At 43.5% G+C, this 14,365-nt stretch overlaps 1 protein-coding gene across 1 annotated transcript in view; it reads right to left on the reverse strand.

Annotated features, from left to right (window-relative positions):
• The window catches only part of KIF5C (kinesin family member 5C), a gene marked incomplete at its 5' end in the record, with an annotated part of 173,853 nt that overhangs the window by 56,479 nt on the left and 103,009 nt on the right, over positions 1-14,365 (reverse strand). Inside the window, 2 exons of the mRNA XM_081241905.1 lie at positions 766-834; positions 6,792-6,967. Coding sequence (XP_081098031.1) covers positions 766-834; positions 6,792-6,967 — 245 coding nt within the window. The remainder of the gene's footprint in view (positions 1-765; positions 835-6,791; positions 6,968-14,365) is intronic.

Raw genomic sequence — 14,365 nt, forward strand, 5'->3', positions numbered from 1 at the left:
CTTGCTATAATTGCATCATATGATCCAACTCACAGCATTTTAGCAACAAAGCAGAAAGCACCCTAAAGCACAAAAGAGAAAACATACTTAGATGTCCTCAGTAAGAGAATTACGAATCATCTGTGTTTGATAGATTGGCTATCTGTTCTTTGCTTAGGTTCCTATTTGTAAAGTGCTTGGCAAAACACAATACAATAGAGACATTTACTGGAGAATTGAATGCCATCCAGGAAGAGACTGAAAAAAAATTCCCTCCTCGTTACCGTATCACATATATTCTAACGCAGCACTTGGACCCCCATCTTCTTTGCTTTCCTCTCCTCTACCTTCTACTTTTGTTTTGGGGCTATTTTTTTTTTTCCTACAAGACAGCACAAGAACATGGTATATATCAAAGACCTGAGCTGTCTGATTTGCAAAGCCGAAGAAAGGCGGAAGTGGCACAAACCAGGAGTGCTGGGCCCTGAGTATGAGGAAGGAGGATCATCCTTGCCCGACCTCCAAGCCCCTCTATTTCTGCCATTCACAGACTGTGTAGCAGCCAGCTACGCACTCTCAAAACCCTAGAGTTCTACGAAGTCACATTTATTTTCTAAATTCCCCTAAAATCAGCTTTCAGCAGGCACTGAAAGGAAATCTTCCAAGAAATTTTCACATGATGCAGTGATTTAAAAAAACCTCTTTGCGAATTAAATGTCTGGAACAAACATCAACAACAGAGTCATAAAAGAACTTGGTAAAAAAATTTTTTATTGCATTCTTTACCTCATCCTGATCCAACATCTGTTGCTTTAGCTTTTCAGCCAGCTGGCTCTGCTGGTTAATTTCATCATCCTGAAACGAAATGCCATATTTAATTTTTTGTGGTTAGTTATGTCATTTTTGCTATCCTGGTTTCTCAGCGGATGACCGTTGGATACCAGGATGCCAGCTATAAGCTGGCTGATAAGATGAAGGAAATGGTGTGGTGCTTCCCCACAGAAGAGAGATTGGTTAAAATACCACTTTGCCCACCTTGCTCAGCCAATGAAACATCTGGATATTCTGGGAAATACAATATCCTACACATTCAACTCAATTCCTGCTCATCCAGAAATCGGCGATGAAGGGCTTGGGAACCGAAAGGAACTTTGGAGCTATCCCTCCAGCTTAAAGATGTTAACAGTGAACTCCTAGCTCAAAAAATAAGGGAGTGAATTTCTAACCACCTGCACTGTAGTACATACATGTCCCAAATCTTGTTAAACACATCTGTGACCGGGAACACTGCCATTTGATAGGTAGAAGAGACCAGTATTTCCACTTCAAACCTCTTACTTGGAGAAACTGGAAAACAGTTACTAGAGCATTAATCTTTGGCATTACAGAGCTCCCTTTGATTAGGAACTAATTTTCTTACCAGTCTGAAAAAACCTCAAGGAAGCTGGTGTGCAGAAACGTGATTGCTTCCTTTCTGGCCACTGAAGTGGGAAAGGATCTCCCCACAGGCAAGTTCACTCTTGTCACTCTCAACTTCTGCCACTAGGTGTTGCTGCCACAAAAGCCAGAACTGCGGCCTCTCGCGCCCCGTGCAGGCATCTCTGCCTCTCCCCTCCCTAGATGCGGTCCACCCAGTGCGGAAAGCAGCAGGCAGACGGCGCCTAACCGCACGAGGCTCGGTCTTGGTTACGAAGATTTTCATGAGTTCAAACGAAATTGTGAAGCACAGCCTGTGACAGCTTGGCTTCCCATGTGCCTCTCCCTTAGGAACAGGAGGAAATCCTCTGTGGTGACGCTTCTGCGGTCTAAACCCCAAGCAGAGTCGGATCCAGTTCAGTGTTACTGTGTCCGTCCTCGTGCGAGCAGCTGCCCAGGTGTTTCCATGTGCAGCGCATAAGAAACCTGCACTGTGCTTTCTGCCTTTTCCAGGGGGGGAGGGAAGAGGGTAAACTCAAGGGCCTAGGTGGCAGAACCTCAGTTTCCCACGGGATATTTTCCTGCCTGTTTGGTCGTGTCTGTGCATCCATTTAAATCAGATTAAAGGTAAAAATCTATTAAATCACAACTTGATGCTTTCCACGGAGCAAGAAAATTCTAACACCAATATTATGAGATCTGCATCTCCTTTTCCTTTGTGTAGAACATCTTTGGGGCTTATTTCTCTGCTCAGGGAGATCCTGTTTCTACTGAACTTTTTACACCAACTCACCTATTTTATGTATAAGAAAATTCAAATACCAGAATATTTTCTGAAAAGTGCTCAGAAACCTATTATCCACGGACTAGATCTTAACAGCTGGCATCAAGCCTGTGTAAACATGTTCTAAGAGATGCACTTGAATGTACAGATATAGACTGCACAGCACATCTTACTCTGAAGTTTTGAAAATTGTTTTACAAGTTAAAATTTTTTAATGCTTCTAAAACATACTTCAAGTCAGATTTCTGGCAGAAGAATTAGGGAAGTTATATCAGAGTGAAACCTCCCCCCAAAAATGGTACTTCCACAGTGAGAAGACTGTATGTTGGGTATATTTTCTCTTCTACTTTATAAACTTATAATGTCATTTACCAGGAACAATTTTGTGCTTATGTCCCTCCGCACATAAATATTAAACATCTTAACATAAAAAACTCAAGAAGTTTAACATGGGGGACGTATGAGCAACAGCTACCATCTCTTCCCCTGGGACGTATGAGCAACAGCTACAAGTGATATAAATCACAAGAGAAGCAAAACAGTAGTGCAAGTGCTTTGTTCTTATACTGTGTTCATTCCAAAGCCTGAGACGCAGGCTTGCTCCTGACAGGTGAAGGGCTGCGATGCAGTGATTTTTGAGGTACTGTGAGAAACTAAGGGCCCTTAGCCCATCTGGGAAGGATGAAGAACAAGGATTACATTATAAGGAGACAAATCACAAATCACTTATATCAGAGACATTTCCAAAACTACACTTACCCTTTCTTAAGGAAACTTCTCTAAGGAATTAGCACAGTCTACTGTGATTTTTTTTTTAATTTACAAAGCTTTCAGAGTAAGATGTGCTGTGCAGTCTATATCTATACATTCAAGTGCATTTCTTAGAAAATGTTTACACAGGCTCACTCTGAAGCCAACTGTTAAGATCTGTCTACGGATAATGGTTTTCCAGGCACCTTACAAAAAATATTCTGGTATTTGAAATAAAATAAGTGAGCCATCAACAGGTCACTGGTCAGCTTTAATTATAAAGATGTTTCTGTTGCAATGGTAATCAGTGAAATGAGGTTCAACTTCTACTTCTATTTACACTTAATTCCTCTCTTACAACTCCAACAGTACAGACGCTCTGGAGAGGTGATGGGGAATAAGAGAGACAGTGCCAGTGCTGAGCTGCCTATCTTACAACTCTGCTTTCAGCCCACCTCTGCACCACCACCCCTCTGATACCATATATAATGTGGCTTCTCCCTTAAGCAAACAAAGGGAGAAGACAGAAAAGAAAGAAAGAAACCAATATTTATTGAGCATCTGCTATGTCTTAGAAACTTTTACTCCCCAATGAAACCTTTTAAAGTAACAGATGCGGGGCTTCCCTGGTGGCGCAGTGGTTGAGAGTCCGCCTGCCGATGCAGGGGACACGGGTTCGTGCCCCGGTCCGGGAAGATCCCACATGCCACAGAGCGGCTGGGCCCGTGAGGCATGGCCACTGAGCCTGCACGTCCGGAGCCTGTGCTCCGCAACGGGAGAGGCCTCAACAGTGAGAGGCCCGCGTTCAGCAAAATAAATAAATAAATAAATAAAATAAAATAAATAAAGTAACAAATGCGAACTCCATGTTGCAGATGAGAAAAACATCTTCAGCAGGTGGGTCATCGGCCCAGGTCTCAGCATTGTTAATTCACAGGTCTGACTCTAAAGTACATGCTTTTTGGAAACAACCTAAATGTCCATCGACAGATGAATGGATAAAGAAGATGTGGTACGTATATATGCAGTGGAATACTACTCAGCCATAAAAAGAATGAAATAATGCCATTTGCAGCAATGTGGATGCAACTAGAGATTATCATACTAAGTGAAGTAAGTCAGAAAGAGAAAGACAAATACCATATGATATCACTTGTATGTGGAATCTAAAATATGGCACAGATAAACCTATCTACAAAACAGAAATAGACTCACAGACATAGAGAACAGACTTGTGGTTGCCAAGGTGGGGGTGGGGGAAGGACTGGAAGTTTGGGATTAGCAGATATAAACTATTATATATAGGATGGGTAAACAACAAGGTCCTACTGTATAGCACAGGGAACTATATTCAATATCCTGTGATAAACCATAATGGAAAAGGAGAAAAAAAAAAAAGAATGTCTAGGGCTTCCCTGGTGGCGCAGTGGTTCAGAGTCCACCTGCCGATGCAGGGGACACGGGTTCGTGCCCCGGTCCGGGAGGATCCCACATGCCACGGAGCGGCTGGGCCCGTGAGCCATGGCCGCTGAGCCTGCGTGTCTGGAGCCTGTGCTCCTCAACGGGAGAGGCCACAACAGTGAGAGGCCCACGTACCACAAAAAAAAAAAAAAAAAAAAAAAAAAGAATGTCTATACGTGTATAACTGAGTCACTTTGCTGTACAGCAGAGATTGGCACTACACTGTAAATCAGCTATACTTCTGTAAAAAAAAAAAATTAAGTATTAAAAAAATAATAATAAAGTGCATGCTTTTCCATCACACAGAGCTGCCCTGGAAGAGCACCTGTCCTTAGACCCCTGGAGGGGCAGCACGGAGGGACAGAGGGGGCAGAAGGGAGCAGACCGCATAGTCTTTCTCCCACCGCATTCTAGACAAATTCATTAGGGCTGAAAAGTTCCTCACTTCAAGGGCTAAGGCCAAAATGGGGTGAGCGCTGGACTGGGAGTCAGAAGATGTGTGATCTCACTGCAGCTCTGCCAACTACAGGTGACGTAAGTCATCTAACCACCCTGGGCTAGCCTCTCACCTAGACTTAGATACTTTCAGCGCTGCCACTAAAAATCTATGAAGGTGCCCTGTCCCGACTCATGCATTCTCAAAAGTATCACACCACCTACTTCATCAGAAGCACGAAATAGCTCCTAGAACCTTTAAGAGGAGGACAAATAAGAATGACAGCTGACAAGTCATAATCAGGCCATCCATGGGTAGAGATATGAAGGTCAAACCACTCGCTTTGGCGCCCCCCTCCCCAGGCTGAGGCTCTGGGGCTCAGTCCTCTCCCAGATCTCTCAGCATCACCCTGTGATGGACCACACATGCTAACCTCAAAATGTGTGCTTCACAGGGTTTTCAAAAGACACGCTAAAGGAAAATGATGTAACAGAAAATGTCCTAGGTTGGTCATCAGGGGGCAGAGGCTCTAGGGTCAGCTCTGCCAGCTACCAACTGAGAACTGCCAAGGCCTGGCATTTCCTACACTTCAGGAGCCGGATTCAAGACTCTAAAGTCTCCCTCAGAGCAAAGAGAAATCCTCATGCTGCCAAGGTAAAAGATCCCCGTTCCAATCACTGCGGGCTTCTATTCCTAGAGAATAGAGAGCAGCATCAGGTTATCACCCCGCATCCAGGATTCTTTTGGGGATACTAAAAATGAACCATCAATTCTAAATGCTATTAAACAATAGCATTTCTTTGGAGAAATCGAGAAATCCACAGACACTATTCACTAATTTACTGATCTCCCTTTTCTCTCATTCTGTTTGAGGTTTTACATAAAACACCTGGGTAGAAATGGAAGGGTAACTATGTCTAGTGCCTAAAGAGTAATTAACCCAGCTCTCACGGTGTGAATATCTTATTAAGTGTTACCCAAAGGGTAGGGTGACCCCGGTTTAACACTGCAGCTATAATGCAAACCCCCAGAGTCATGAGCACAAAGAGAACCAGCTTCCTTATGGCAACCAGTCACATTTCCCTTGTGAAGGTGATACCAGACTCTGAGCTTTATTCAGAAGAGACAGGCCTGTAAGATTAATGACAACGTTAACATAACAAAGCTGTTTCATCCAAGCCAGAGGTGTCCCCAAGCACTCTGAGCTGAGCCACAGCAGAAAAGATCAAATCAGACTAAAAATATCAGCAACCTTGATGAAATGAACGGAAAGGATTTAGATATTCCAAGGGCGATATGCCAAGATCACCTGAAACATCCATTTAATTTCCTTTGCCTCTGGGATTCCTAACCCGGCCTTCTTTGGGAATGAATGATACAGTGCTCTCCAAGGTCTCTTTTCCTTTATTCCAATTTGTGCACTGACATGGTTCATTGAGTCCCAAAAGTTTGCCATGAAATTAGACATCCCAGCAAGCCCAAACTACTTCGTTCAAGAGGATGCCCCCCAAAACAGCCTCACTGCTGCTACTACTACTGACTCCTCATTCCAGGGTCTTAGAGCTACATAATTAAAGTACACACCTGAGTTTTGGGAGCTACCACCTTTGCCCCTATAGCTGGGACACTGCTGGAATTTCCAAGAGGTGATGGACAGGCCCAGAGAAGAAAACAAGGCACAATTAAAGAAAGATCACGCAGCCTCCACTCTCATGCAGTGATAAGGCCCCATCCAATTTCTAGACGTGAAGACTCTTTCTACCCAGGTCAACACTCCACTCTTCCAATCAAGTTTCCATTCCACATGAATCCAGTTCCCTGAGTCTGCCCAATGAAGAGCTAGGGTAAATACTAGGAAGACAGGCACAAACATCAGGCTGCAGCCCTACATCAGTTCTGTGGGGCTTGAGCTGCTTCCAGCCAGTAAATTTAGGACCTGCTACTTTTACTTTTTGTACTACAGACCTTATCATCCAGTTGTCGGTAGAGACTGGAGATCTCCTCATCATACTTCTCCTTTTCCTCTGCAGAGATGCCAGCAACCACAGGAACAATGTTGTCTATGATGGGGGTGTTATCACAGGGCTCCAGGGGCTTCTGGTCCTTAGCACTGATCTGTTCATCCTCAGGCACAGCTTCTCCTGCAAAGCACAGCCGAGAGGAGTTAGGGATTGAAGAAATTCAGCATGCAGCCCTCCAGAAAGAGGTCCAGAAATAGTCACTCCCTTGAAAAAGACACAGAGGACACAATAAGGAGTTGTTGCATAGAGTTATAGCTTGTGTTCTTTCTATTTGACAAGAAAGGTCGCAGTGAATTGACCAAAATGGGTCTAAGGAAGAAGGAGCCTATGTAACACTCCCTCCCCCATGATGCATCACTGAAGTAAACTGGTTCCATCAACCACACAAGGTCTCCAACTTTGCAGCGATACCCAGAAATTTTGCACACAATTTTCTTTGTTGAGGAATATGCTAGGGCTTTACTAGAATCATATTCTCTCTAGCGATTGATTCAAAGGGAAACAGACCTCTGAGGCATCCTAATTACAATTAATTAGGTTACTGTTTCATTAATAGAAACAGCCAAATCAAGGAACAAATTCGCCATTGTTAATAGAACACCGTAGGGCCCAAGTCCTCAGACTCTGAGAATCTCCTCACTCTGAAACAGGAAGTCAGGGTAGCCCCGGACCCGGGAACTCTGACTGACGTCGCACAAACACACATCCCACTACCACTCTCTCCCCCAGGAAGTCAGAATTAATTGTCTCAACTGGAGAGTTCAAATAGAATAATTTCTTGTGATATCAGGTAAACCCAGGAAAGAAAAAGCAGCCCATCTAGAATATCATGCAGACACTCCGCATACCGCTTCTCGGTCTGCAGAGGAGCGTTTATGGGGCCTTCGAAGGAAGTAGTACCAAATGTGACCACGCAAATTGAAGGAAAAGGTGAAAGCTGGTCAAGGGCTATCCCCAACAAGAATACCACCTTGCAAAGACAGACTGCATAAAAAGGAGTCTATGAAAACCGTGTGGCTCAACTGTGTCTTTTAAATATCTTCTTGGAAAGCAAACCAAAACCAAACATACTTTTCCATCACAATGTTTACCATCAGTTTCACACTCAGTTTGCTACAATCAGTGAGTGTCTGCAATGTTCCAAGCCTCACCCAGTTCTCAGCCCGTAAAATGCGTTCTGTGGAAATTCCCCAGGAAAACTGTCCTGAGCCAGAGGGAATTTCTCACAAAAAAAAAAAAAAGACACCCCAAAACAAAGGAGAGAAGAACTGAACTAATCCATGGCTTCATGAACAGTATATATCAAGTCTCAAGAAACCCACCTGAACACTGATTGTGTACATTTATCTCAATGTAAACAAAGCACTTTGTGATGGGTTAGCTTTGCTGCTTAAGACTCCATTATCTCACTTGATAATCACAAAACGGTACCATAGGCCTCCATGTCAAATATAATTAACATTCACTGATTTCACCTTGGTATCACAGCTCCATTTGAAGCAGCAACTTGAAGCAAAGCCTGGAATAAATGATTACTTTGCTGAATACAAAACTGAGCCAACCTTTTTTTCTTCTGAAGCTCAACTACACTGTACTGTACCTAAGCCTTTTTCTAAAATTATTGACCTGAAACAAAACCAGAATAGCTGAGTAGCCTTTGAATTGAATCTGAACCAAATCATTATCTCATTCAGTTCCAATTCCTGGTTTGAAGCATCCATCAACAACCTTAGTGTGAAGACTGGATTTCATCCAATTAAAGGATCTATATTATCTAGAGCCTGCTATGTCCATGGGCTATAAAAGCAGTACCGTGTTCTAGTTCCTAAGGATTTGTGTGTGTGTGTGTGTGCTTCAAAACATTATATATATATAAAATTATAAAAATATATATGTAAATATCTTTTTTTAACCATAGAGTATATACTAAAACTTGAAAGCCCTCCTTCTCCTCTACCTCCCAACTCTGTTCCTTCTCTACAGAATTTCACCACTAACACTTTGGTAAATGTCCTTCCCCCACTTGGATCATGACTGTATCTCTAATTTTTCAATCCTAGCTTCTGAAATTTGTGAACAGGGCAATCCAGTGCAGTATGAATTGATCTTCCAGCTAAAGCATAATGAAGATGAAATTCATAACTGCACTAGACCAGAAACCAGCCAGAATATAGTCAGATTGCCCACAGGCCAATTCAGCCCAAGTCCAGAGGTAAGATACAAAAACATCTGAAAAGGACATATTCCCTGCATTCTTTGGTTCCAAACGGCCACAGAGGCAGTGATATCGTGAGGTTGGGGTGAGCTAAGGAGTTGCCCAGTGCGTATTTCCATTTGTCTGGGTGGGCAGGAGTCAGGGATGAATCCCACAACCTAGCAGTGGGTGACCTGCTCTAACCAAAAGTCACAGGCTTGACTACTCCTAAAGCTGCCCTCTTCTTCCACTGAGAAGTTATAGCATTACAAAGTTCCAGAGTTGTCCCAGTTTAGAGAGGTTCGACAAGCTAGCCAACACTGCTCTGAGGCACCTGAAAGTGACCAACAGACACTGCATAAACATGGTCAGTGCCAAAGCGGGACACTAAACCCCCCTGCACCTTCTACAGATCTAGCTATTATCAAGCCATTTCCTGCTTAACCTCTTGCTTTTTGTAAAGGCGAGGAAATAACAATGCCTTTAACACAGCACTGTTCTAAAGATTAATTAAACTAGTATATGTAAAAAACACAAAAGTCCATCTCTTATCCCCTCCTCTTCCTGACGAATTGTCAACTTTTTAGGTTTTGCAGATAAAATATCATTTTTACTTATCCTGAGGTTAGTGTTTCTGGGGTCTTCGCAATACCTTTGGTAGTTAGAGCTCAGTTCCCCCAAAAATACAATACAGCCATACGAGTGCCTTTAGGATTTATTTTTATTCTTAACATCTTTATTGGAGTATAATTGCTTTACAATGTTGTGTTAGTTTCTGCTGCATAACAAAGTGAATCAGCTATACGTACACATATATCCCCATATCCCCTCTCTCTTGCATCTCCCTCCCACCCTCCCTATCCCACCCCTCTAGGTGGTCACAAAGCACCAAGCTGATCTCCCTGTGCTGTGCCGCTGCTTCCCACTAGCTTGGGTTTATTTTTATTATTGTGAAAACAGTATTTGAAACCTATAGCAGGTTTTCTGGTTTCCCTTGAACAATTCTCTGAAGCGAAGCATCAACATGTCCCCCACAAAACTACATCTAAACAGCGAGCCCATCCCAGTTTTTATTCTAAAGGTCAGGCAGTCAGGATTATTATTTGCAGCAGCCGTTCAGGCCGAGAAGAACAAAGCAGCAACACGCAGGAACAAAAGCAGAGGGTGTCTGGGGGACAGCACAGCTCCTGCCCACAGAGGAACGAAGAACAGGTTTTCCCAAACACCGCTGCCCTTCCAAGGACCGAGGAAATGACTTCCAGAAGCGTCCCTGGTAAGTACACTGTCCAGCTCACAGACACGTCTGGGGATTGTAAATTCCCAGCACCATGCAGGACCTGACACTAGGCAATCTGTCTCCATGGCAATCTCACAGCATTAATGGAGAATATTCCCTGCAATGCAATGGATGGGGTCTCCGGAGAAGCCCCCATGAGGTGATCACGGAATAACTGATTGTAACACAGAAGACAGCTGCAAACAAACCCTGGAGAAATAATGCCCTAAAATCTGGAGGTAGGAGAACAAGAAAAGGATCACAAATGAAGATTAGCATCTATTTTTATTTTTATTCTCCTTTGCATGAAGAGCAAATTTCTCTTAGTTTATCCCTTGAGGATTTATACCTGCTGTCTATAAGGAAAGAGCTTATAATATTGTAAAGCATCTGATATTTTAGAATGAAAACTCCGCCTCCCACCCCCCCCCAAGAAACATTTCCCTTTTTTACATAAGCATTCTGGCATTTCCTAATTTCCTACTGTCAGATGTAATTACCTTTAAGGACTAAAAGGATTTGTGTGTAGACAGGAGCATTCAGTTGGAGCATACCTATAAGGTTGCGGAGCACTTTAATTATAAAATGAAGACCCCCCCAGAGGGCATAAATAACATTTCCACAAAAAGCAGAAATCCATCAATTGCAATAAACAAGAATGACAGACTAATCAAAAATTCTTGTTAGTGCTATTAGTTAAAAAGTGCTAAAACAGGCTTTTTGGGGTTTTGTTTTTTCAAAAAAAAAAAGAAAGAAGGAAAGAAAGAAAACCATTAGGCTGCCAGTAATTCATTAAAATTTCACACATGAAGTAGCAACAAGCTAGTTATCCTTTTCATAAGTTGAGTCCCTAAAGCCTCTGGAGAACATATAGTAAGGTAATTGGCTTCTCTCTGCAGCTCCAGGGCAAAGACTGGCTGGTCACTCACAGCTTCCGCCAGAAACCAGATCAGATCTGGCAAAGGAGGCACTCTCTTTTAATACCAATTAAACAGGCCCAGTGGCAGACCTAATGGCAAGTAATTTCTATATCAAAGAAACAAAAAGGAAATCTTTAAGTTGCCAGATGGGTAAAAGCAGCTGGATACAAGATGTCATTATATAAATGGGAGGTTTAAAAAAAACCATTCCTTTATGGGATTATTTTGCACTCAAAGAGCATCTTTTACCCTATTTCCTCAAAATATTGTAAGAAGCTTAAGACATTCTCTAATCCTTTCTACAGTAATTTTCTAATAAACTGGTCACCCAGGACTCAGCATCCTCTTTACATTCTTCTTAAACTGGCCACACCATTCTCCTAGCGATCAGTATTTCTATTAGTGTTTCGTTGTGCTCTCAAAATAAGGAAGAGGGCCTAACAAATCAGACCTCTCAAATGAAATGCTAACTTCTGAAGTTCTACAATAATCATGAGTCTGAGAGGGGGACCAGCATCTTCTACATATTTAATGCCAAAAAAGCAAATTGTGTCCAAACTACGGAGGCTGCACAGTTCCACAGAGCCTCCATCAGCCTCGAGGTTACAGATTTAGCTACTTAGAGAACCAAGTCTGCTGGCCTGGCAGGTTTTAAGTCTGGAGAACAAATCTGCTCTAGAGATTGCTGATTTTTCCACAGCTTCTCAGATTGTGATGAAATAATTTCTTTGTATGACTTCAGCAGATGGGGTAAATCTCCATCCTCTGTTAGAAAATATTATATTATGCAAGAGATGCTGCAGATATGCAGTTTCATCAGGTCATTTCCCTGCACTTCTGACACCTGGATATTCAGGGCCTCTTTTTCTGACTGAAGCCCTTGTAAAAAGTTATCATTTTTTTAAAGAACAAAATTCAAAGAAGTACCAGAGAAGAGGGCATGTGTAAAGACTGACCTGGCAGAGACTGGGAACTATGGACTCAACCCCTCTCTAAGCATCATGCCCCTGGGCCTTCAGCCCTCCTTCCCCATCCTCTTGTCTAGAGTCTTTTTGATGGATTGAGGAGGAGGGGGCAGCGGTGAACTGGAAGCTGAACCACCTAAATCTATCCCCACTTACAGGATGGTTCGAATCCTTTCTGTACATATGATCAACAAGCAACAGAGCTGGAAAAAAAGAAAGATCCTATTTCTGACAGCTGCCCACTCCCTCTATCTGTCCTTAAGCAAGTAGGCTGAACAAATTTCCATGAGGCTAAAGTTGCCAACAGAGCCTCCAGATTTGCAGAAAGACCGCCTGTTGATTTTAGCCCACAAGATGTCACTAGGAGATTGTGGTGGACATGTGTTGTTTTTCAGACACTCAACAGCCATTCTCACAACAGCACCTTGACTGCCTTGTGAGGAACTGCCCCCTCCAGTGCATGTAGTCTTGGTCAGACAACACTTCAGGGTGTCCTGTCCTGCCCCAGACAAAGCACACCACCCAGCGCAGTATCCTCCGTCTCTCCAGGGCCTCTGGGTCTCCAACGCACGAGACAAGGATGGAAACACATTTAGAGGGGATCCACTCCAGGCGTGGCCCCTTATAAGCCCAGTTCCTCAGCTGTTCTTTCGGTTCTGTGAGTCACTCATAGCCTTCTTTTTTTTTTTTTATTTGAAGAATAGCTGATTTACAACGTTGTGTTAGTTTCAGGCATACACCAAAGTGATTCAGTTATACATACACGTCTATTCTTTTTCAAATTCTTTTCCATTACAGGTTATTACAAGATACTGAATGTAGTTCCCTGCTTCCTCTTTTTGTTTAAGCTGGCAGGACCTTCACTGGCCCAGTGGGGAATGGAGCCAGGAGAGTGCAGGGTTCTCCCCACTCCTGCTTTGTAAAAACAAGGTGTGACACCACCCCCCTTAAGCTCCCACGCACATGCCCTGGGCCACGCTGCCTGAATGGCAGTGACAGAAATGAATTAAGGTTTGGTGTGGTATGTGCATTACTACGAGTCCCAGGCCATGTTCTGAGAATCAATGTTCTACTACACCCAGTGGAGAAAACCGCCAGGCTCGCATCAGAAGTAGCCCATTAAGCTATAAGAATATAGGTGGGGATGGGTTGAGGACCAGCCTATAGGCACGTAATAGGATAGTATTTCATGGCTTTTGAATGACTTTGGGCAGGGAATGCTCTCTCCTGTGGCCAACTGTATCAGACGTACCACTCTTCACTTATTTACAGTATCTGCCTGGGCCCAACTGGCCACTGAGACATCATATTATTTTGCCTTTCCTACTCCTTTGTATTCCTACCTCATTCTGTATAACAGCAAACAGGCAAAAGCACAGGCATGCACACATATGCATGCTTTTTCCTGCTACACTCCTCCTCTCCTACCGCTGGAGTGGAGCAGCCAAATTTTTAAATTATAAACACTGTGCGAGGAAAGGAATCCCTTTCCCTAGGGAGGGTGCACACAGCTGACAACACTCCTTTATCACGTTCTGACTGCAACCTGGGAATATCCATGTGTAGCCGTCACTGCAGTGAACTCAGCGGCTGCCCTCCCACAAGTTTAGAACCAATGTGCGTACCAAATTTCAGAAGAAAGTTGGAAATATCCTGCCACTTGGGTTGTAGTGGAGGGCACTGCCTCTTCTCTCCACTCCACCTTTCAAAATCCCTGCTCTCTAGCTGACACATCCCAGCCGTGCCCTCGTGACCATGAGGAATCAGGGTGCACGGGACACCACAGAAGGAATTCCAGTCCCTTCTTTTCACACTCATCTCCGTGGCCTAAACACAAACCACCAGGGCTGCACTCAGGCTGCACCCACAAGGGAAAGAGAATGAATTCAGGAGGCAGGTGCCCTGTGGAGTCACCTTGGGCGAGTCTCCTATCCTGCCTCAAGGGCTGCTGGAGGATTAAACGCCTAGTCCCGGAACAGGACAGAAAGCCTCCAGGTTTTGTTGGATGTGCAGTTAATCCTTAAAATAGTTCTTCATTCATACCTGGTCAAAGGACCACTCTACCACGCCTCCACCTGTCTCCTTTCCTGCCTGACATTTTTATACCACTACAGTAGGTTCTCTACATTTGAAAACTTTTGCTTCCAGAAAAAAAAAGTGTTA

Source organism: Mesoplodon bidens (genome assembly GCF_964165515.1).
Source record: "Mesoplodon bidens genome assembly, chromosome: 8".
In the NCBI taxonomy this organism is placed as follows: Eukaryota; Metazoa; Chordata; class Mammalia; order Artiodactyla; family Ziphiidae; genus Mesoplodon; species Mesoplodon bidens.